The sequence below is a fragment of the Rosa chinensis genome, chromosome 6 (genome assembly GCF_002994745.2).
Source record: "Rosa chinensis cultivar Old Blush chromosome 6, RchiOBHm-V2, whole genome shotgun sequence".
Lineage (NCBI taxonomy): Eukaryota > Viridiplantae > Streptophyta > Magnoliopsida > Rosales > Rosaceae > Rosa > Rosa chinensis.
In genome coordinates, this window is record NC_037093.1 from 40919489 (window position 1) to 40945625 (window position 26137).

Consider the following 26137-nt stretch of genomic DNA (forward strand, 5'->3'; position numbering starts at 1 on the left):
TTTTCAATTCTAAAATTAATTTTTGGTGACTTTTAAAGAAACACTTCGAGTGCTTTTGTATGGCAAAAAAAAAAAATTCCACGTGCTTCTAGCAAAATTTCTAAAGAGATGTTATGTAACAAAAGCATTTATAGAAAACAATCTTAAACGAAGCTAATGTCTATGGTCACGGTTAGAGTATGGGTATAAATTGGACCTCTGATTAGGTTACAGTTTCACGAGCTAAATTTCAGTACTAAATAAAAAAAATTGTAAAAGTAAAATGACAATTGGAATTAGTCTACTCATTTCATTTCATAGTCCATTTATATAGGGAGAGAATTACAACGGAAATATCAATTACAATGATGACATTAAATGCTGATTGATCCGTAATTGTGCTGATTGATGGTAATCGCTGATTCATTGATTCCCTCTCCGTCAGTTGCTTTGACGAAGGCACATAATATGTTTTTCCTTTAACACTCCCCCTTGTGCCAAGTCAAAGACGAAATGGTGCATGAGTTGTTGCCTCACTAAAAACCTTGCCAAGTAACAAAAAACCCTAGCAAGATACGCTTTGTCCATGTTAAATTGCCTGACTTTTGGACATACGCAGACTGGTGGATTAGTATTCCACAAACTGGTGTTCTAGTTCAAGGCCTAGACAGAATTGAGTTTTCCCAAGATCCTTCATCTCAAATTCGGATTTCAAGTAGCTCGCGGTTTCTCTTATTTCATCAAGAGTACCTATTATGTTCATATCTTCGACATATACAGCTACAATTGCAAATCCGGAACTTGTTTTATTTATGAATACACAGGGGCATAATTCATCATTCTTATATCCCTTCCCAATCAAGTAGTCACTTAGACAGGTATACCACATCCGCCCGGATTGTTTCAATCTGTAAAGTGAGTGTTTCAACTTAATTGCAAACGCACTCTGTGGTTTAGAGTCACTTGACTTGGGTAATGTAAGGCCATTAGGCGCTTTCATATATATTTCTGAATCAAGATCCCTATAGAGATATGTAGTAACCACATCTATGAGCTGTATTTCCAGTCCTTCAGAAACTACTAAGCTAACTAAGTAGCGGAACGTTATAACGTCCATTACAGGAGAGTATGTCTCCTCGTAGTCAATTCTAGGGCGTTGTGAGAAACCTTGCTCCACAAGGCGAGCCTTGTACCTCAGGACTTCATTCTTCTTATTACGCTTTCTAACAAAGACCCATTTATGTCCTACAGGCTTTACACTTGATAGGGTTAGCACTACCGGACCAAATACCTGTCTTTTTGTCAAAGAATCTAATTCTGCCTGGATTGCTTCTTTCCATTTAGGCCAATATGCTCTTTGTTGACATTCTGCAACAGAGCGTGGTTCGATATCATCGTGCTCTATGATTTCTTGAGCAACAGTGTATGCAAATACATCATCAATGTGTATGGAAGATCTTTCTATCAACTCATACGCACTCTCATAATCCGTTGAGAATTCTTTGTTCTCTGGAATCATTTCAAACATCGGAGCGTCCTCCAGTATTGATTCATGGACATAACTATAATCAGAGACAATCTCATGAGAGAGATTCTCTATATTGATGATTAGTGGATCGGTTTGTGCCTTACTCCCCCTCTTCTTCCTTGGGTGAGTGTCAATCGAACCAAGTGGCCTCCCCCTCTTCCTTTGGGGAGTCACGGCCTCAACCACACCTCCATTAAGTGTGGTTGCAGTGCCTTTATCTGCAGCACCGTGCCCCTTGTTGGGGACTTCTAACCTTGCAGGTGATAGCTGAGCAAGAGAACTTGAATATTTGAGAGAGAAAAATGGAAATTATATATATGAGGCTATTCTATTACAACGCAAAAAGAGAGAGTACACCTCTATTTATACTAAGACAAGAGTCTCTATGTGAAGGACACATGGATAACAGCTGTAGGCCACTAACTGATTAACCATGCATAAACGTAATTAGCAGACCCAACTAATTAGCAACTAATTAAACAGGAAAGTAAGCCTATACTAATTAAACATGAAAAGTAAGCATATATTGTTAACACCTCCCCTCAGCCTGATGGGGAGTCATCAACATCAGGCTGTCACAAAAGTACTGATGCTTGGGTGAGCAAAGACCCTTGGTGAAGAGATCAGCAAGCTGGTCTTTGGAAGAGACAAACTGGAGTTTGATTGAGCCTGCTTTGACTTGTACCCGAGTAAAGTGCACATCAACTTCAATATGTTTGAGCTTGGAATGGTACACAGGATTAGTGGCCAAGGCTAGTGCATAGATATTGTCACAGTGCAAAGTTGGTACCTTACTAAGCACAATATGCAGATTTGTAAGAAGATGAAGCAACCATTGGAGTTCAGAGGTAGTATCAGCCATACTACGATATTCAGCTTCAGTAGATGATCGAGACACTGTAGATTACTTCTTACTACACCATGAAATAGGAGTTCCTTAAAGTAAATCAACAAAACCTGTGGTGGACTTCCTGTCATTGGGATCTCCAGCCCAGTCTGCATCACAGTAGGCATTAAGACTAAGAGAGATAGAGTCATGCACATTCTTTTTGAGCCAGATACCAACATCCATAGTACCCTTGACATATCGGAGTATTCTTTTAGCAGCAATAAGATGATCATCTGTAGGATTATGCATGAATTGACAAACAGAGTTGACACTAAAGGCAATATCTGGTCTGGTGAAAGTAAGGTAATGCAAACAACTCACAATACTTCTAAAGTGAGAAGCCACATGAGGGTCAAGAGGTTTGCATGTGTCCTTCAGTAATTTAACCCCAGATTGACAAGGTGTGAGATGAGTGTTGCAATCATCTAAACCTGCTTTGTGGAGTAAGTCTATAGCATACTTGCGTTGAGAGACAAATAGACCCCCATGTTTCAAAGTGAAGTCTGCTGCTTCATGAGGGCATCATATTCTTCCTGCATTGCACGTTTCCAAACAGGTACTTGCATTGAAATCTTGTATGAACTAGGTTCAAGTTCAGAAGGTTCAGTGCTAGTTGTGGACATAATGGACAGAAAACACTTTTTCTTCACAATTCCTCTTTTGCTCCTGGTTAACATTGGATGATCATTCTCTGTCAAGGTAGATAGGCCAGAAACTGAATGCACAATATTAGCAGCTGATATTTGTTGTGTAGGCCTGGATAGTGAGCAATTAAGAATGATAGACACAGACCCTCCTCCTGGTTGAGAATGAATGCTCAACTCGCCATTATCTTCTGCAAAGTGAATTGCTGTGTTTGAATTTGGATCAAAAGCAGGAACAGTAGAACTAGGAGATGAGGAACAAGGGTTTGCAGGAGATGTGACTAGCACAGGATGATTGTTAATAAATTGACACAATTGAGTGTCCTCAGTAGGTGGAGCAGTACTAGAGCCATGTGCATCATCACATGGAGCTACAACATTGTTGTCAGATTGTAGATTGCTTGCATTGTTAACTAAGAGAGTCAAAAGACTGACCTGGAATAGTTGTTGACGTGTGGGACAAAGATATGGGCAAAGTGGACTGAGCATAAGTAAAGCATGGCATATACCCCATTATCTGTCCATGAGTTTGATTTGATTGCTAAGAAGAAGTGTGAACAGGTCCCTTGTGTACTGTGGTTGAAGCATATGGAAAACAATTCTCTTTAAAGAACACATGTCTAGAGATAATATATTTTCTTGTGGCTAGACTATAGTAAATATATCCCTTGTAACCAGCAGCAAAGCCCAGGAACACACACCTCATTGTTTTAGGTTGTAATTTATTATGACTTGAGGGTGAAAGAAGGGGGTAACAAGTACAACCAAAAACTCTGAGGAGATCAAGAGATGGAACTGTGTAATAGAGCTTCTCAAAAAGAGATTGCATGTTAAGAGTAGGGGTTGGCATTCTGTTTATGAGGAAGGTTGCTATGGCACAAGCATGATACCAAAATTGGGCTGGTAAAGAGGCACTTTGCATTAGTGTAACAACAAATTCTCTAATGTGCCTATTTTTTCTTTCAGAAACACCATTCTAATGTGCCTATTTTTCCTTTCAGAAACACCATTCTGATGTGTTGAATAAGGACAGGCAATTTGATGAATAATTCCATTATGTTCTAGATATTGTGTGAACTTTAGACTCATATATTCTCCCCCACCATCACTCCTTAAACATTTGATTTTAGTAGAGAATTGAGTAGATACCAGTGCACAAAGAGACTGAAAATAGGTGATCACTTCAAATTTATTTTTCATAGGGAATAACCAGGTATATCTAGTACAATCGTCTATGAATAGAACATAGTACTTGAAGCCATCAATGGATAGATGTGGGGAAGGTCCCCAAACATCAGAGTGAACAAGATCAAAAGGCTTCAAACTCCTGGTACTAGAATCAACAAAAGGTAGTTTCTAAAATTTGCCTAATAAGCATGGCTCACACACACTAGAAGTAGAGTCAGGAATGCTCTTTATATTACATTTATTCAGCATGATTCTAACAATTTCATTTGAAGGTTGCCCAAACCTTTGATGCCACAATGAGTTCTTCACCATTGCTCCCACAAAAGCTGATTGTTGATCTAGTTTCTTGGCTGGACTTGAAACTTCACTTTCTGCAGATTGTTGAATTATCAGTGGCAGGTCAAAAGGAATGGGGTATAGCCCTTGTTTACTCAATCCATGGTAGAGGATTTTGCCCAACACCTTGTCCTGTATCACACTCATAAACTCATCAAACCATACTAAGAAATTATTTTGTTTACACAGTTGGTATATAGAGAGTAAATGAGCTGCAAGCTCAGGGATAAGGAGAATATTAATTATTGAGCTTGAGTGATCCCAACAATGCATTTCCAGTGTGAGTAATTTTAAGTTGAGTGTCATTACCAATTTGAACTGCATCAGTAGTAGGATATTGAACAAGGTTGTTAAGGACTTGAGGATCACTAGTCATGTGATTAGTGGCTCCAGTGTAGGTAAGCCAAAATTGAGGAGCATTGGTTGTGGCTGCAAGCATGGCTGTAGCATCAGAGTCATTGTTTTGCTGCTGTTGATTTGGAAACCCAATGATATAGTAACACCTATCAGCTATGTGATTCTTCTTGCCACAAAATTGACAGCAAATACCTCCACTATTAAAACCAGGATCTTGCTGAAAGGTTGAAAGTGATCGACAGGTTCTTGCTCCATGACTAACTCGATTGCAAAGCTGACAGGTGAGAGAATTGCCTGCTGCAAAGTTCCTTGTATTACTGCCACTAGCACCATTTGTATTAAAACCAGTATTGTTGAAGCCAAAGCCAACATTGGTAGCATTTCCAACTTGGTTACCAACTTGACCACCAGATGGGAGTCGAAAACCACCACCATTGTTAAACCTGTTGTTCCCACTATTGTTCTTAAATCTTGCCTGACCTCTTCTAGCAAAGAACCCAGTCATCCCATAAGAATTGTCATTCAGAACATAAGGATTAATGGATGGAAAACCATAGGGTAAAGTACGTATAGGAACATAGGAATGCTGAGTTGGAATAGGGAGGACAGATGTGACTGCTTGAGGGATGAAACCAGGTGGAACCACTGGAGCAACAGATGGAACAGCAACAGCTTGAGTAGCATAGCCTTAAGGTGCAAGAATAGTAGAGCTAGATGGTGAGCTGTGAATCATGCTTTGAACTTGAGACTGATTAGTGGATAAGGTAGGAGCTGCAACAGAAGAAGACATTGTGGATGTATGAGCATTAAGTGAAGTTGTTGCAGGACTGCTTCCAATTCCAAGTGAAGAAGAGGCTTGAGAGTTGTGTTTAGCCACTATTGCAGTAAGAGGTATGGAGCAGTGATTTTCATTCTCTATATCAACTTCCGCTGCCTTTAATAGAGTCTTAAGTTCTCTAAGAGAGCAGCTGACAAATTGAGCTCGAATTACTGTTTTGATAGCTGCAAATTCAATTGGAAGACCTCTAAGAACCATGACCACAATATCTTCATCATCAATAAGTACTCCAACTGTTTCAAGTGCATCCCTAGCAATTTTTTCTTTATCCAGAAAAGTCTCTATGTCATCACTTCCTTTCCTCAAATTTTGAAGATTAGACTTCAACTGCAGTATATTCTACCTATTAGGAGCAGCAAACTTTAGCTTTAGGTTCTCCCACATTTGTTTTGCAGACTTACTCCCTACTGCACAGGTCATAGCTACAGGACTAAGAGTTTGACCTATCATGTTGATGATGCTTTGATCCTGAATTTTCCATGTAATGTATTCCATAGAGGTAACACTAGTGACTCCATCAGAGGCAACAACAAGCTGTGGTGGACAAGGAGTTGTGCCATCCACAAAACCAAAGAGATTCTAACCTCGAAGAAATGACTCCATTCGAAACAACCAGGTAGGGTAATTACTTTCATTCAGTAGAATATTAGGCAAGTACACAGTTGTGTGAGTAGTGGTGGAAGAAGATGAACCAGTGGTAGCCATAGTTAACTTCTTTCACAACCTTTTCTAGATCGTATGAGACTCAGAAATTACTATGCAGAAATCTCAGTGAATACTCAAACACACAGAGCTAGAACATACTTCATCATCAAATTAGGGTTTCAGAGTTCTTCAATTTCAAAAAAATAGCAATAAACGAGTGCTCAAAGTTAAACAAGTATCAAAGTCTCAGATCTCAAGCAAAGTAGTCACAGATCTCAAGCTTAAGCTTCGTAATCAAACTTCATAACCTTCAAAGAAAAACTCAGATCTAGAATGAACTTATCTGAAAGAGACTGCAAAATAGATTGTATATGAGTAGTGATGACTAAAAACTGTATATGAGTAGTGATGACTAAAAACCCCACTGGAAAATGACGCTGGAGGTCAGCCCTAAACGAACCTGGCTCTTTGATACCATGATAGCTGAGCAAGAGAACTTGAATATTTGAGAGAGAAAAATGGAAATTTTATATATGAGGCTATTCTGTTACAACGCAAAAAGAGAGAGTACACCTCTATTTATACTAAGACAAGAGTCTCTATGTGAAGGACACATGGATAACAGTTGTAGGCCACTAACTGATTAACCATGCATAAACGTAATTAGCAGACCCAACTAATTAGCAACTAATTAAACAGGAAAGTAAGCCTATACTAATTAAACAGGAAAAGTAAGCCTATATTGTTAACAGCAGGCACATTTGCAGCTAGTATATGTGATCTCGTCACTTTTGCGATATTAGTAAACGCATCAGGCATCAAATCTGCTACGTTCTAAAGATCGATTATTCTTTTCACTTCAATTTCACATTGTGAAATGCGGGGATCAAAATGAGACAGAGTGGGGACAAACCACGATAATTCCTGTCGTTCCCTTGGAAAATCCTTTTTCCTATCTCCCCCTAATGACGGGAAGACTGTCTCATCAAAGTGACAATCCGCAAATCTAGCGGTAAAGAGATCGCTTGTCAAGAGTTCCAAATAGCGGATAATTGTTGGGGATTCGTATCCAACATAAATACTTAATCGTCTCTGAGGAGCCATTTTGATGCGTTGTGGGGGCGCAATAGGCACATATACTTCGCAACCAAATATTCGTAAGTGTGAAATGTCAGGCTCATATCCAGTTACCAACTGGTATGCAGAAAATGGTTGGCTAGTAGTGAGTCTGAAATGAATAAGTAAAGCTGCGTGTAATATTGCATAACCCCATGTAGATATAGGCAGGTTGGTGAGCATAACCAATGCCCTAACTACCATCTGTAGCCTTTGGATGGTGGTTTCTACGAGACCATTTTGTGTATGCACATGGGGTACAAGATGCTCTACATCGATCCCAATAGACATGCAATATTCATCAAATGCTTTTGATGTAAACTCTCAAGCGTTATCAAGTCTTATAGACTTGATAGGGTGATCAGGGTGGTGAGCCCTTAAACGTATAATCTGTGCTAGGAGTGCAACATTTCTTGTGGACAATAAATCGACATGTGACCAGCGTGTCGAAGCATCTACCAGAACCATAAAGTACTTGAATGGTCCGCATTCTGGATGGATAGGTCCACAAATATCTCCTTGTATCCTTTGTAAGAATGGAATGTTTTGTTTTGTATCTTTAGCATAAGAAGGTCTCGATCCTATTTTTTGCTAAAGAGCAGGCTTTGCAAAACGAGTGATGTACCTTTGAAATAGTCAATGAGGCATAATGGGAGGGAGGTCGTGCTTCTAGTACTTCAGAAGGCAATGACTGCATTTGAGCAGTACTAGGATCGACACCTTGCAGTGTGGCGGATTTTTCTCCCATTTTATTTTTCACTCGAAATAAGGGATGTCCGTGTGAATTCTTTGAAATACGGATCATCATGTTATGATCGGGGTGCCCTAGGCAGTCATGCCAAAGCCTGTATGAGTCAGTGTTCCACATTTCATTGTTGGTGACAGCATAGGATTCAATGATCCGAATCGTAGTGAGGTACAGTCCACTAGATTGACTCATAAGTTTCTCTAAAATGCGTTTCCTTCCACATTTATTAGAGGTAATATAAAGGTATTCAGTTCCATTCTCACAGTGTGTTTTTACATGATAACTGTTGGCACGAATATCTTTGAAACGTAACAAGGTTCGATTAACTCTTGGTGCATACAGAGCGTCTGTGACAATAAATATATCTCATATTCTTTAGAGTATTTCTATTTTTGGTAGAATGATAATCTTTTCATTCAAATAATTTTTCTCTAGATGTATTGCTTTACATCTTTATAGTGTTATTTCGAACCATGTAAATATGTGTAGTAAATAAATTTGAATAAATTCAGTGCTTCAGAATAAAATTTGAAATTTATTAATAAGCCAACGATAATGAAATCAAGGTCTTGTTCTAATTCATCAAATCATTATTGAAATAAACTTCAAGACCAAGCAATAGTCTAATTAAAAATGAGGCATTATGCCTTCACATCTGTCTTTGGAAAATAAATAAAGCAGATCAGTCAAAGTCTGAAGCATCCTTTGACAGAGCAAGTTCCTTGTTGCCATTGGAGTCTGCAATAGTGAGGTTGACATCTGGGTCATGATCTTCTTCTTCCATATAGTGAGCCTCTTGTTCTTTAGACTCCCTATACCTCTTGTAAGTGGCTGCAACTATGCTGCTTGCTTGGCAGTTCTTGTACCAATGCCCAATGACTCCACACCTATAGCATGGTTCATTGCCAACTGTATCCTGTTTGACTGAAGGGTTCTTAGGTGCCCTTTGCACCTTGTTTCCATGACCACTAGGGCCAACACCACCATCTCTGCTCCATACATTGGGAGGGCCTCTACGGCCCATACCACGACCCCCATGTCCCTTGCCACATGGTGTGTTGTTGCCACATGGATAGGGATCAGCACGTCTTAACCCCTTTGCATTGGAGTTTTTTCCACCTTTCATTGTTCCATAATTAGCCTCGGGAATTTTCTCTGTCCCAGTAGGCCTAGCATTGTTGTTCAAGAGAACCTTATTATGCCTCTCAGCCACTTGCAGTAGGCTGATCAACTTATTGAAGGTTGTGATTCTTTTGTTGTCATTGACTTGATACATAAACTCTCGCAAGCATACGAATCGTTGTCAAGTAAGGGAAGTATTAAAACCTTGATTATCGTACCTCGGGGATTAGGTGTTGGATCTAACCGAGGTAATTGACGCTAGAATAACTCAAATGCATACAATGAAAAATAAAAATAAAATAAAGTAAAATAATATTCACAAGGCACCAAGCCTCGGCAATGCTCAGCTTAGCTCACACTAAGCCTAATCAAAGCCACTAACTTGTAGCCCAAATGAGTTATGCACAATGGAATGTAGAATTTTGTTTGGGAGTTTTGAATTGAGAATTAACTAAATTAAATGCAAACTAAAATAAAAGCAAACAACTAATTATCAAGCAAGAAATTAAATTTGGATTTTCAAATTAATGGGAACATGGGGGTGTCGGGTGATTCACACTAACTAGCAAATATCGACGCCAATTTCACAAATGCATGCATTTCCTATATGTGTCGAGTCCCGTATCTAGTACCGGTTAAGGCTACTAAACCAATTATCCTTTCGGTGTATTGATTATGCCGGTTAAGGCCACAATCAACTCTCTAATTTGGGCATTAAGCCGGTTAAGGCCGCAATATCCACAATTAGAGGCCTAGAGAGCAAGATAATAGAGACCCAAGCAAGCTTAGCTACAATTAAGCTAGCTAATGGTCACCGCACTTAAATCCTAGATGCAACAAGACTAATAAGTTGTCAATTTATCAATCTATTAATCACAATTGCCCACAATATAATTTCAAAGGGTGACAAAGCCTAGAAACATGCTTCTAAGGACCAATAAATTCGGATTTAAAGCATACACAATGGAAATTGCATTTATTAAGAGTAAAGCATCAATATTTATACAAGATGAGTTAGGGCTTCACAACCCTAACTCCAAAAATTGAACTACTCACTCATAATTAAAACAAGATTTAACATCAAAACCATGTACAATTAAATTAGATGAGAAGAGAGAGGATAAGCTTTGCTTAATTTCAACGATGCTAGAAAGCAAAGAAAACTAAGCTAGCTTGAATCCTCCTAACTACCCAAGATGAAATTAAGGTCTTGATGATCTTCCTTGATGAAATTTGAGAAGAGCCCAATAATTTAATGTGGAAGAGTGAGTGAAATGGGAGAGTGAGTGAGAGAGTTATGGAAGAGTTGTAATTGGGGGTGGTGTGCGGCTGTAGAGAAGAATAAAGAGAAAATGGATCTGGGGAGAGGAAGGATGAATAATGAGGTGTGCGGCTATTGTAGGGTTGGTCAGAATAGAGAATGATGGGATATATGTATATATATGGAGATAGTGGAGAGAATGGGTGGCTGCTTCTTTCGTAACTAAGAGGAAATGATGGGATAGGGGCTGCCATGTGGCAACATGGGAGTGGGCAAGGGGAAAGAGAGGGATGGCCTGGCACTCTAGCACGTGGTAGCCTTCAATTAACAAGCAAGTAATTAAGGTTTAATTGCAACATGGGGCATTTGGCTGAGCATGATTAATTAATCTCTTAATTAATTATTACAAGGGTTAATTAATTAAATAATTATTTAATACAACTTTTTCTTTGCTTCAATTTTCTTCTTCTTCTTTTTGCTTTTTCCGAGCTCAAACCAATGATTTTCACATATTTGCTTGGGGCATTGACTCCTGACCATTGTTGACTTTTTGTCGATCACTCCAATTAGCTCTATTTTTGCGCAACTTCTTCCGAAATCCATAACTCCACTTATTTACCACAACATAAATAAAAATGGATTAATTACATAATAATTAGTTTGAGGATTAGCTTAATTCTAGTGTTTTAGATATAATTACATGCATATAAATGAATGTAATCACACCCCCACACTTGAACTTTGCTTGTCCCCAAGCAAACTAAATGAAACAAAATCCGAAAATCTACTAACTCACAAACATAAGTAAAATACGGTATTAGCCTTTCCAACCATAACCCTCGGAGAACTAATTATGTATATGACCATGAAGTAGATGTAAGCACAACATAAGATTTTTGAATTTGTAAGGAAATTAAGATGCACATGTGAAAAATACTCAAGTATATGCATGTGTTGACCATGTGTTAAATCAATCCACCATAATCAAATAGGCATATAAAAGACCTGACATAACCCACTAAACTCGCATAGGTTCACTAAGTATTACCACTCAAGTGTTTAGAGGCTATATGTGTTTCACTCAAGCAATTTCACAACATGCACAACCATATGCTTGCTTTTCGACCTCATCTCCGCTAGGTAGCCCACAACATTCAAGATCAAGAGGTCTTTTATTTGGTTGTAATGGGGCTAAGGGCAAGTGGCTAATAGAAATGAAGGATAAGGAAATACAAAGTCCATGTAAGCTGGTGAAGCAACTCTCTCTTATAGAGATTTAAGACTTTTGTTTAATTTCGAATGCTAAGTCACTCACTTTAATCCCGATGTACAACCTACACTACACTATACTATAAACAAAAGTAATACTAGCTAAATATATATATTTTTTTTCAATCACCTTTTCTCTCTCTCTTTTTTTTTTTTGTCATTTCTCCTTTTGAACTTTTTTTTTTTTTTTTGGAACTCTTTCGAAACTTTCTTTTCCATACAAAATCACTCACCCCCACACTTATTCTTTTGTAACCTCACACTTTTGACTTTTTCTTTCTTTTGAAGCACTCAAATATAAAGTCATTCTCTCGAATCGCTTCACCAACTACCATGGAAGGGTAGGATAAAAGTGTATAGGCTAGGTAGGAATTTGTGGTGGTAATGAACAAAAAGGCTAAAAATATAAATAGGCTCAAAGTGGCAATCTAGTGGTAAATATCTTTGGGTACATGCTTCTTTGGCCATGGTGGTATATAGTCCTAATGCCTCAATCCTTTCTATCAAGTCGCAAGCTAAAAGTAGCCTTGAGAGGTCTAAAGCAAGTTCTAGATACGCAATGTCAAGAAATTGTACACACATGAAAGAATAAGTGAATGAACGATGCACACACTATAGATATTAGGCTCAAAAGCTCACAAATAAGGCATGCAAGTTAATCGAATAATCTATATGCTTTTCTAACTATGATGAACGAACCTAACATAGGCTATGTGCACACATATAATCAAGTATAGATCACATATACAATTAATCACAAAACAAATTCAAAGTCCTAGATCATGCTTAATCTATCCACAATCATAACAAGTTAAGTCCATGTCTCGTCATTAGGGTTGGAAAAGGCATTAACCACTAAATTCTAATTACAAAAAGCTAATCTAATCTAATTTTTTTTTTTTGGGCACCCGAGCCCTCAACCCCACACTTAAAACTAACATTGTCCTCAATGTTGTAAAGTGAGCTCGTAAGCTAAAATCCGTGTCGGATTTAGGCATGAGAGTGAAGTCCAGGCGAAGGCACAAGAATTAAGAATGAAAATAAAAATCTAATTGTGGAGAAAAGATGCGAAAACCCCCTTTGTTGACCCTCCATTGCTCACGACCTTCAGAGAAGACAAAAATGAGACACCAACCTCAAGGCACAAGGCCTTGACTTCCTTCTGTATACTCCACAATAGCTCAAGGTGCTCATAAAATGATCGACTCAATTTTGAACATCGAATGTCCTAGAACAATGGGTCACCCAATAGGCCACTTCAAAGAATAAGGACATGGGTCCTTCATTAAGCTCATAGCCTTGATCTCATCAATGCATGACCCAAAATTGTCCTCCATGACCTCCATATAAGAATTGTAGCTCAAAATGTCTCCTTATTATCCACACCTTAAGCACCTCCCAACCTCCCAAAAATGATAAGAAAGAAACTACAACAAACTACCACAAACAAAGAAAACATCACAAGTATTGCTAGGGTTGCCTCCCTAGCGAGCGCTTTGTTTAAGGACTTCATTGCCCGTCCATAGAGTTTTTCATTATTCAAGAAGCATCATCGAGGTCAGTCACCTCATGATGAGAATCAAAAGTGGAGTCATGATATGGTTTAAGCCGGTGCCCATTTACCTTGAAAATTCTCCCATCATTCAAATTTCTTACTTCAATAGCACCATGAGGGAACACTTCCACTACTTCATAGGGTCCACTCCATCTTGATTTTAATTTACCGGGAAAGAGACGGAATTTAGAGTTGTATAGGAGACCCTTCTGTTTCGGCTCAAAGGCCTTCTTCACCAATTTTCTATCGTGTAGCTCCTTTGTCTTCTCCTTAAACAATTTGGCATTTTCATATGCCTCCTCCCGAATTTCCTCTAACTCACAAAGGTCAAGTTTCCGCTTGTCACCACTAGCTTCCGAGTCAAAATTTAAAAATTTGATAGCCCACCAAGCTTTGTACTCAAGTTCAACCGGAAGATGACAATTCTTTCCATAGCACAAACGAAAGGGAGACATGCCAATAGGAGTCTTATATGCGGTCCGATAGGCCCATAAAGCATCATCAAGCTTAATAGCCCAGTCCTTCCTAGAAGAGTTGACCGTCTTTTCCAAAATCCTCTTAATCTCCCTATTTGACACCTCTACTTGACCAGAAGTTTGAGGGTGGTAAGGTGTGGAAACCTTATGCTTGACCCCATATTTCCTCAACAAAGCATCAAAAGTCCGGTTGATAAAATGTGTACCACCATCACTAATAATAATCCTAGGAGTCCTAAATCGAGAGAAAATGTGCTCTTTCAAGAACTTGGTGACTACCTTAGAATCATTCTCCCTTGTGGCCTTGGCTTCAACCCACTTCGAAACATAATCAATCACCACTATGATATATTCATTCCCATGAAATTTTGGAAACGGTCCCATAAAGTCTATGCCCCAACAATCAAAAATCTCAACCTCCATAATGTTGGTGAGAGGCATTTGGTCCTTGGAGGAAATATTCCCAGTCCTCTGGCATCTATCACATTGAAGAACAAAAGAATGACAGTCTCGAAACAAAGTAGGCCAAAAGAAACATGACTGAAGAATCTTAAAAGCTGTCCTCTTCCCACCAAAATGTCCTCCACATAGAGATGAGTGACACGATGCAACAATCTCAGGGGCCTCCCATTGAGGAATACAACGTCTAATCACCTGGTCTTTACCCACCCTCCATGAGTACGGGTCATCCCAAATATATGACCGAGCATCTCTAAGAAACTTCTTCCTGGCCTGTGCATCATAGTTATCTGGAATGAAAGTACAATTGCTAGCCCAATAGTTCACAATGTCTACAAACCAAGGCATCTCAGTGTCTACATGAAATAAGTATTCATCGGGAAAATGCTCAGTCAATGGTATATCAGAAGAGTCTCTGCCAAACTCAAGTCTAGACAAATGATCTGCAACAAGGTTGTCTCGACCCGGCTTATCCTTGATCTCTATATCAAACTCCTGGAGTAATAACACCCAATGAATCAAACGGGGCTTGGCATCCTTCTTGCTCAATAAATATCTCAATGCCGCATGATCCGTGTGGACAATCACCTTACTCCCCAGAAGATAACTCCGAAACTTCTCCAATGCAAAGATAATAGCAAGGAGCTCCTTCTCGGTAGTAGTGTAGTGGACTTGTGCATCATTCAAAGTCCGGGAAGCATAATAAATCACATGGAGTGCTCGCTCAATCCTTTGACCCAAAACAGCTCCTATAGCAAAATCTGAAGCATCACACATCAACTCAAATGGTCTACTCCAATCAAGTGCAATCATGATAGGTGCATGAGTCAACTTCTCCTTAAGTAGCTCAAAAGCCTGTAAGCACTCTGAAGTGAACTCAAATGGCACGTCCTTGCTTAGCAAGTCACACAATGGCTTGGTGATCTGAGAGAAATCCTGAATAAAACGTCTATAAAAGCCTGCATGCCCAAGGAAACTCCTAACCCCTTTCACATTCTTCGGTGGTGGTAAACTAGAAATCAACTCAATTTTCTCCTTATCCACCTCAATGCCACGTGATGATACTACATGCCCTAACACAATACCCTCATCCACCATAAAGTGGCACTTCTCCCAATTGAGGACTAAATTGGTCTCCTCACACCATTCTAGAACAAGGGTTAAGTGTCGAAGACAATCATCAAAAGAATCACCATGAATCGAGAAATCATCCATAAATATCTCCATAAAGCGCTCAGTCATGTCATGGAACAATGCCATCATACACCTCTGGAAAGTGGCGGGTGCATTGCAAAGTCCAAAAAGCATCGTCCTATACGCAAAAGTACCAAATGACCATGTGAAAGTAGTCTTCTCCTAGTCTTCCTTAGCAATAGCAATCTGATTATACCCCGAATATCCATCTAGGAAACAATAATGGCTATGGCCTGCTAATCTCTCCAACATGTGATCAATGAAAGGTAGTGGAAAATGATCTTTCCTTGTCGCTCCATTAAGCTTTCTATAATCAATACAAACCCTCCATCCATTCTGAACTCGTTGTGGCACATCTTCACCCTTCTCATCTTGCACTACTGTAATTCCTCCCTTCTTGGGGACAACCTGAACTGGTGAAACCCACGGTGAATCAGAAATCGGAAAAATAACTCCAACATCTAAAAGCTTAATGATCTCTTTCTTCACTACCTCCATCATGGGAGGATTTAACCTCCTCTGAGCCTCTCGTGTGGGCTTACACCCCTCCTCTAAATAAATGTGATGCTGACACTTGGATGGACTAATGCCTTTGATATCGGCAATGGTCCAACAATAGCTCTCTTATGCTCACGTAACATCCTCAGAAGCTTATCTTCCTCAACTTTACTCAACTTCGACGAGATAATCACAGGTAATGTACTCATCTCTCCTAGAAATGCATATCTCAATGTCGAAGGTAATGACTAGAGGGAGGTAAAGGTAATGAAGGAATAGGTGGTGTACTAGAGGGAGGTAAAGGTAAAACTGGTGTAACACGTCTAGGAACATATGGTCTCAAAGCTTCCAAATGTGCAATAGCCTCAATGTGCTCCTCACTCTCAAATTTAGTTTCACCTTGAGCAATGCAAGTCTCCATGTAATCAGTCGATGGATGCTCAATAAAGTTCTTCCCAACAATATCATCCATAACATCAATCCAAAAACACTCATCAAGATGATATAACAAACTCCTCATAGCGTCGAAAATACAAAACCCAATAGTAGTGTCAAAGACTGTCATGGTGAGTAAACCCTTTTGAACATCAATCTTCACCCCGGCGGTCGCCATAAAAGCTCTACAAAAAATGACAGGTAACTCATCATCATCATCTTCACAAGAAGGAGAGTCCATATCGAGTACTACAAAATCAGTCGGCACATAAAGCTCATCTACCTTGACAAGAACATCCTCCACCACTCCACGAGGGTACTTAATTCTCCTATCCGCCATCTTAAGCTTAATTTTCAAAGGCTTAATTGGTTCCAATGACAAAGTCTTGTACAAATCATATGGCATAAGGTTGATGCTAGCCCCCAAGTCCAATAATGCTTGATCAAAGTTTCGTGACCCAATGGTGCATGGAATAGTAAAAGATCCGGGGTCACTAAGCTTAGGAGGCAACCTCCTTTGAAGCACGGCCGACACTTGCTCACTTAAGTATATATCTTCATTCTCAACAAACTTTCTCTTATTAGTGCACATGTCCTTCAAGCATTTTGCATAGGCCGGTACTTGCTTGATGGTATCAAGTAATGGGATATTGATGTTAACGGACTTGAATAGCTCAATGAACTCTTGCTTTTGTGTCTCCTTCCGCTTCTTTTGATCTTGAGCCCTCTTAACTTGTGGATAGGGAAGTCTAGGCTCCGATGGGTTCAAATCAAGAGGTGGAGAAAAAGTGAGACTCCCCCTTGAATCCCTAAGGGTGGTAACCGTCCCACTAGGGTTCTTAGCCCTCAAGGCCTCGCCTAGTATAGAATGGATCGGTCCACTCCTATCCCTAGAATCCAAAGGTACATGAGAATAGTCTTCCTCCTTATTACTTCCCCCTTGATGTTGTTCCCGATGCTCACTAGATGATGAAATAGGCGGTGAACCATTAGAACTCAAACCCGAGGATGAACTATGTGTATCAATAGAAGTAGATGAAGTAGCTTCCACCTTATTTCTCCCCCCCCCCCTGATGTAGATCCCTAGGTCATGATGAAGGAGTAGTGGGGCCAAAATGCACATGCTTAGGCGGTGTGGATGAAGAATTAGAGGCTTGAGATTTTGAAGATGTAGAATGAGATAAAGAGGCCTTCCTTCCTTGTGCACCTCCAGGAAGTACATTTTCTTCCTCCCCGGCTTCCTTATCCACCCCCTTATTTCTTCCTTTTGTATACAAAGTCACATCACCCACTCCAATTCCCCGGGGTACATTTTCTTCCCCCCGGTTCCCATCCTCCTTTGAAATAAAAGTACGATGCATATGCACATTATCATTAGCAACATAGCCAAGAGGTACATTTTCTTCCCCCTTGGCCCCATATGAATGCAACACATTATCATCATCATTATCAATGTAATCCTCAACTAACACATGATCATCATCATTAGAATATGAAAGTGAAGAATGGGAATCATGTATAGGGGTGGAAACATGTGTATCATAAGAATGCGATGTGGGGTAAGTGAGAGCATACATGTCATCATGCAAATTCAAAGGGGAGTTAGAAGATTTAGGCATGCGTACCTTATTGTCATAAACCCTTCCACTTCGAAGTGCAGTAATAGCCTTAGCTTGCTCATGTCTCGGATTTTGATCCAGTTGTGTAGGTAATGCACCATGTGGACGTGCTCCAAGCTCTTTAGCTAATTGTCCCATTTGGACTTCTAATTTTCCCACACATTGTGCAAGCGAACTTTGACCTTGAGCAAGAATATTAAGAGTTTGATCGGTCTTCGCTTGGCTTTGTGTAAGACAAGTATGACTTTGGGCTAGAGCGGCCAATATATCATCCATATGAGACTTCTTTGGTTCCGGTTGTGGTGCTTGCCTATTTTGAAATCCGGGAGGAGCATTTTGTGTAGGATTGGCACTTCCAAATGAATGGGAACTTTACCCTTGAGTATCATGTGGGGCTCCTCCATAAGCATGTGTAGCACCAAAAGATGGCCCTTGGCCTTGAGAATTGTAACTAGATGCTTGCTACCCATAATGATTTTGTCCACTAAATTGTGTGTTTCCATGACCGTGAGGACCAAAAGATGAAGAATTAGGGCCTTGATTCCCTTCATATGAATGAGAACCACCTTGGTGTGCATTAGAGGACCCTCCACCATCTCTCCATGAGAAATTTGGGTGGTTATGCCAACCCGGATTATATGTAGTAGGATAAGGATCATTTCGTGGTGGCCTTTGATAAGAATTAATAGCTCTAACTTGTTCCTCAACAAATTCCGGAAATTGTGAAGCCAAGTGACAATCATGAGTAGAATGATTATGGGACTCACAAATCAAGCAAAGATGTGAAGAAGTAACACTCTTGACATGTGAAGAAGGTGAACCACTACCCTTTTGCGCTTGAAGAAGCATCTCAAATTTCTTGTCAATCTTTGCTTCAAGCCTCTCAAGCTTGGAATTCATAACTCCATCATCTTTATCAACATGAGAAACATCGTACACGCCTCTACCATGAGGCTCCATATCAACTCGGTTTCTAGTATCATATGCTTGTGAATCTCGGCCTCTAGATGTGTGATCGTCTCTACCTCCTCTTCTCCTTTGATGATTATCCCATTGACCGGATTGGGTAGCCACTTCCTCACAAGTATTCCAAACGGCATTAGGACATTTCTTAAGAAAATTTCCACCCGATGCATTGTCCAATCTTCTTCTATCATCAATAATCAACCCATTGTAGAAAGATTCACAAATAAGCCACTTGGAAAGTCCATGATGAGGGCAACCTAACTCAATATCCTTGAAGCGCTCCCATGCATCATAAAAAGTCTCATTATCCTCTTGAAAGAACTTGGTCAAGCTATCCCGCATATAAGTAGTCCGATGATATGGATAATATACATTCAAGAAGACTCTTTGCATATCGGCCCAAGAGAGAATGGATCTTGGCTTAAGCTTATGAAACCAAGTGCGTGCTTGATCTTTCAAAGAAAATGGGAATAATCGAAGCTTCAAACCCTCCAAAGTTAATCCTCCCAAGTGCATAGTGGAACATATGGCATCAAACTCAATTATATGATCATATAGCCTCTCACTAGCCATGCCATGGAAAGTAGGTAGAATAGACAACATGTTTGGCTTGATCTCAAAGTTGGCATTTGTCGGAGGAAGCACAATGCAAGATGGAGCATTTACAATGCTAGGACATGAATAATGGCTCAACGGAATCTCCTCCTCATCTTGTAGTTCTTGACGCTCGTTGGCCATATCTACTACTCGAATAGGAGACCTAGAAGGTGCTTGTGAGCGATGTCTTGGTCTTCTAACTCTCCTTGTTGGTCTTCCTCTAGGTAGTCTTTGCAAAGCACGACCACTTCTCAAATTGATAGGTAGTAGAGTGTCGCTCATATACCTATGAAGAACCAATAAGAAATCGAGTATCTCAATAACCAAAATATAAGCAAGATAAGCACCAATTCAATTCACGAAAAATTGACAAGTAATTAGAGGGGTGAAGAGAGAATTAAACACAAGTAGTACTAAATTTGACTAAACTAACCAAATCAAAATGAAAAATAAATAAAGAAACTAGATATATGAGTAAAAAATAAAAAAAATAAAAATAAATAAAAGTATGCTAAAAGTGACCCAAAATGCCAATTACCAAGGGATTAAGATCCGAAGACCCTAATCCCCGGCAACGGCGCCATTGACTTGATACATAAACTCTCGCAAGTGTACGAATCGTTGTCAAGTAAGGGAAGTATTAAAACTTTGATTATCGTACCTCGGGGATTAGGTGTTGGACCTAACCGAGGTAATTGGCGCTAGAATAACTCAAATGCATACAATGAAAAATAAAAATAAAATAAAGTAAAATAATATTCACAAGGCACCAAGCCTTGGCAATGCTCGGCTTAGCTCACACTAAGCCTAATCAAAGCCACTAACTTGTAGCCCAAATGAGTTATGCACAATGGAATGTAGAATTTTGTTTGGGAGTTTTGAATTGAGAATTAACTAAATTAAATGCAAACTAAAATAAAAGCAAACAACTAATTATCAAGCAAGAAATTAAATTTGGATTTTTAAATTAATGGGAACATGGGAGTGTCGGGTGATTCACACTAACTATCTTGCAAATATCGACGCCAATTTCACAAATGCATGCATTTCCTATATGTGTCGAGTCCCGTATCTAGTACCGGTTAAGGCTACTAAACCAATTATCCTTTCGGTGTATTGATTATGCCAGTTAAGGCCACAATCAACTCTCTAATTTGGGCATTATGCCGGTTAAGGCCGCAATATCCACAATTAGAGGCCTAGAGAGCAAGATAATAGAGACCCAAGCAAGCTTAGCTACAATTAAGCTAGCTAGCTAATGGTCACCACACTTAAATCCTAGATACAACAAGACTAATAAGTTGTCAATTTATCAATCTATTCATCACAATTGCCCACAACATAATTTCAAAGGGTGACAAAGCCTAGAAACATGTTTCTAAGGACCAATAAATTCGGATTTAAAGCATGCACAATGGAAATTGCATTTATTAAGAGTAAAGCATCAATATTTATACAAGATGAGTTAGGGCTTCACAACCCTAACTCTCAAAATTAAACTACTCACTCATAATTAAAACAAGATTTAACATCAAAACCATGTACAATTAAAATAGATGAGAAGAGAGAGGATAAGCTTTGCTTAATTTCAACAATGCTAGAAAGCAAAGAAAACTAAGCTAGCTTGAATCCTCCTAACTACCCAAGATAAAATTAAGGTCTTGATGATCTTCCTTGATGAAATTTGAGAAGAGCCCAATAATTTAATGTGGAAGAGTGAGTGAAATGGGAGAGTGGGTGAGAGAGTTATGGAAAAGTTGTAATTGGGGGTGGTGTGCGGCTGTAGAAAAGAATAAAGAGAAAATGGATATGGGGAGAGGAAGGATGAATAATGTGGTGTGCGACTATTGTAGGGTTGGTCAGAATAGAGAATGATGGGATATATGTATATATATAGAGAGAGTAGAGAGAATGGGTGGCTGCTGCTTTCGTAACTAAGAGGAAATGATGGGATAGGGGCTGCCATGTGGCAACATGGGAGTGGGCAAGGGGAAAGAGAGGGATGGCCTGGCACTCTAGCACGTGGTAGCCAGCATGATTAATTAATCCCTTGATTAATTAATCTCTTAATTAATTAATACAAGGGTTAATTAATTAAATAATTATTTAATACAACTTTTTCTTTGCTTCAATTTTCTTCTTCTTCTTTTTGCTTTTTCCGAGCTCAAACCAATGATTTTCACATGTTTGCTTGGGGCATTGACTCCTGACCATTGTTGACTTTTTGTCGATCACTTCAATTAGCTCTATTTTTGCGCAACTTCTTCCGAAATCCATAACTCCACTTATTTACTACAACATAAATAAAAATGGATTAATTACATATTAATTAGTTTGAGGATTAGCTTAATTCTAGTGTTTTAGATATAATTAAATGCATATAAATGCATGTAATCAATCATACTCTAGCCTATACTGGTTTGCTAGTATAAGCGCTAAACTAGGAAAGGTGGAAAGAGTCTTGAAGATCATATCATCTTCTGTGATTTCCCTTCCACAGAAATTGAGACGTGCCTTTAAGCGCAACATGTCTTTGTTGAAGTCATTGACCCTTTTATAGTCAAGCAAGTGGATTCCATTCCACTGAACAACCAGTTCTGGGAGCAAAGTGTCACGAATGTTCCCAAAACGTCCCTTAAGGGCATCCCACAGTTCTTTGGGTGTCTTCAACTGAAGGTACTCCCAGCGTAGGTTAGGATCAATATGTCGCCTCAGAAACATTAATGCAATTGTTTTCACCTTATTAGATAGTTCATCATCTTTGGGGTCGGTAATGGTGGCAGTGTAGTCTTTTGCCACAAAGGCAGTTTCTACATCGGAAACCCAATGATGGTACTCAAGTCCTTCTGAGTCCAAGATGTCAAATTCAGGTTGAGTTGGATCAGCCATCTACATAAACAAGAGGGAATATATAAATTACGCAGTCATAAAGACATCCACGTGAAATTTTTTTCCAAACATATGAATTAGATTTCAAGACCAAGATTCGTAATGGTCACATTTTTTTTGATGCTATGTGAAAATACTTTATCACAGTAAGTGTGTGTGTATAATGCGCATGAATTTTCATTATCATGGCAAAGCTTATTGTATATGTTGCATTGTAAAAATAACCATAGCACATTTAAACATAGCATATATGAAAATAAACTACATGGCATGCTCAAATTTCACAAATATACAACAAATTATATACTACACATAATAATTAGCAATAATATATCATGAGTAAAATAAAATAAAATAAATCACGAAACATGTTTTAAATTTCATGATAAAAACATAAGCAATAAAATATAAAACATGCTAAACATATTTATAAATCATGCTTAAAGATAATCATATAAAACATAAATAACAAGGCATGCTTGAAAAGATCAAAATTATCTAACTAAACATGCTCAATAACAAAATATAATAAAAGCATAAACAATTAAAATATAAAGCATGCTTAAAAATAGTAGACATAAATGAAAATCACATGTTTTAGATTCCACGAATATTTATCACATATATAACAAGCAATAAAATAGCATGCTAAAAAAAAAATTCTAATTATAAATAATTAAATATACCATAGTATGAAAATAAAAGAGAACATACTTGGTTTCGAGAAAATAAAACAATCCTAGTGCACGCGTGTGTTGATGCAGGCATGCATAGCGATATTTTTGGACTTGAGAAAACTGGGCTACAATGCCTGTTTCTCTTTTTTTTTTTCCCTCTTTTTTTTCTTTTCCCTCTTTTTTTCTAGGCCGCCCTTTTTTTTTTTTTTTTCCTCGCGTCTTCTTCTTCGCAGTGTCTGTTCTTCGTGTTGGTGTGGAGGCAGCGCCGGCAAGGAGAGCGAGGAGGCTACGCAGCGATTGCAGACGGGTGGGCTAGAGGCTGCTGCACTGCAAGGTGGACTGCTCAGATTGGGTTGCTGCTGCAAGGGTGGGCTGGGAGGTAGGCTGATGCAGATCAGTTGCTGCTCGGAGGCAGGGCTGAGGTCGGTCTGGTGGGAGGCCGCACGCGAATTGCTGAGGCCGGGCTGTGGCTGCTGGAATCTGCGCAGGTGAGGCAGCGCGGGCCTGTGGGGATATGCGCGGCTATGCTTGCGCGCGGCTGAAAGGTTGCTACGACTGGGCTGCAGATCGGTTGCTTCCGGTGATGTGGGCGCGGCTGGGCTTGCGAGGGGATTGCAGGCAGGTGCTTGGCCCGTGTGGGCTGGCAGGTTGAGGCGTGTGCTCGAGGCTGCTGCAAGGCGGGGAGGGTTGGCTGGAGGCCGGTCTTCTGCAAAGGAGATGGAGGCCGGACGGGGCCGTTCTGGGGAAGAAGGAAATTATTTTTTTATTTTTTTTATAACGGTAGCGGCAGAAAAAAAAAAAAAAAAAAGATCTAGGGTTTTTTTTTTTTTTTTTTTTCAAAGATTGGAGTTATTTTTCTTGGCTATTGGCTCTGAGCGTGCTAATAACGTGTAAAAGTAAAATGACAATTGGAATGAGTTTACTCATTTCATTTTATAGTCCCTTTATTTAGGGAGAGAATTACAACGGAAATATCAATTACAATGATGACATTAAATGCTGATTGATCCGTAATTGTGCTGATTGATGGTAATCGCTGATTCATTGATCCCTTCTCCGTCAGTTGCTTTGACGAAGACACATAATATGTTTTTCCTTTAACAAAAATCATAAAATTCAACCAACGGGAATGCCAAATCCAGAAACACAGCAAAAATAACAACCCACAGGTAGAATAAAAGCAATACGAAGCTGCATTAACAACTATAATATCACCAAACTCAAGCATGATCCTTCACCAATCTCACATAATAAAAATAAAGGGCATTGACCCAAATCACTAAAATAGGTTACAATTAACTCACTTGCCCCAGCAAAAGATTTTTATTTCCACTTATCACAGTTTAAAGTAAAATGACAATTTTACCGTCGTTTTAATTAATGAATTACATCATGCCACACTCTCTCTCATCCCTCCGATCCGGTTACTCTCTATTTCCCTCTCTGATTGTTTCCTCTTCGCTCCAAATCGTCACAATCCTTGCTTCTATGGCTTTGCCGGTCGTTGGAAAAGAGTACCTCAAAGAAATTGTCGTAGTCCATGCTTCGATGGCGTCGCCAATCATTGACAAAGAGTATCTCAAAGAAATAGTCGCAGTCCTTGCTCCGATGGCATCGCTGGTCGTTGACAAAGAGTACCTCAAAGAAATCGCTGCAGTCCTTTCTCTGATGGCGTCACCGGTCGTTGACAAAGAGTACCTAAAAGAAATCGATAAGGCTCGCCGTGATCTCCATGCTCTCTGTGCTCTCATTTGCAGTAGAAACCGCTCTCCCTGGAGGATGTCATCGCTTGAGTGTGATGGCGACGGGTCCTCGTCGCCACAATCGGAACAGGTTGCTTGGACCTCTTGCTGAAGGTTGAGTAGAACCAATTGAATATGAACCGATTGCTTCGACCTCGCTGGAGGAGGATGAGTAGAAGTCGGTCGAATTAAGGCCTAGTCTCCTCTCTATTTTTTTTTTTTTTGAGTAAAATGGGGGTAGAAGGCCTAGAAGGAAAGAAAAAAGAAAAAAAAATGTTTTATTGTCTCCTAATAAAACATTTATTGGGGGCAATAAACATTTAATGTCCCCAATAAAAGTTTTGAATTGATATAATCTCCTCAATTTTTCCTTAATTAAAGTTATAATTGCCTAATTTTAGGGAGATTTGTTTCCATTCTCCCCTAATAAATGTGTATTGCTTCCTAATAAAAAGTTTTTATTGGGAAGCAATAAACGTTTATTGGGGATGGGGCAATTAAAGTCTCTGGAGACCTCTTTGGGGACATTCAGCAACCTACATTGATGTTTCAAACCAAGTCTGGCAACTGAATTCAAATTCAGGAGACCGACGAGCCCCCACAAGCTCCAGCAAAGTCTCATATGGCTTCTCTCTCTATGTGACAAATGGATGAGGGAAAAAAAAAAAATCATTGAATATTAGGGAACAACTTATAAGAGTTGTTATGGATAAGTGGGGAAAAAAAAGGGTTTTTGTCCATTTACCCCATTTCTAGAGATTTTTTTCTCATTTACCCCATTAATTTTTTTTAATTCCCTCTTACCCAAAACACTCTAAAGAGATCTTCCCTAATACCCTATTAAGTTTTTTTTTTAATACTATTTTACCCTCACCCCTTTGTTACTTAGAGAGAGAGAAACCATTGGAGAGTTCGCCGGATTCCGATCACCGGCAGCCGGCGGATTCCGATCACCATTGGAGACTTCGCAGGATTTCCGTCACCGGTCGTCGGATTCCAGTCATAGGTTACCGGACATGTTTATTACCCCAATAAACGTCTATTGCTCCCCAATGGAGGGGCAATAGAGGTCGATTGCCCCCAACAGATGTATATTGGCCACCAATAGAT

The 26137-nt window shown here is 39.4% G+C and overlaps 2 protein-coding genes and 1 non-coding gene across 3 annotated transcripts in view; 1 reads left to right on the forward strand and 2 right to left on the reverse strand.

Annotated features, from left to right (window-relative positions):
- LOC112174854 ((S)-2-hydroxy-acid oxidase GLO1) overlaps positions 1-26137 on the reverse strand; it is a 58002-nt gene that overhangs the window by 5116 nt on the left and 26749 nt on the right. The gene's annotated exons all lie outside the window — the stretch shown is intronic.
- LOC112171340 lies at positions 18619-19860 on the reverse strand. Its single transcript, XM_024308539.1, has one exon. It carries the CDS (start codon positions 19858-19860, stop codon positions 18619-18621), a length of 1242 nt encoding a protein of 413 aa, XP_024164307.1.
- LOC112174969 lies at positions 19360-19466 on the forward strand. Its single transcript, XR_002926275.1, has one exon. It is a non-coding gene; the product is annotated as a small nucleolar RNA R71 (small nucleolar RNA).

Coding starts and splice junctions, on each gene's coding strand:
- LOC112171340 (XM_024308539.1), bottom strand. CDS start 19,860: ATGGCCAACGAGCGTCAAGAACTACAAGATGAGGAGGAGATTCCGTTG.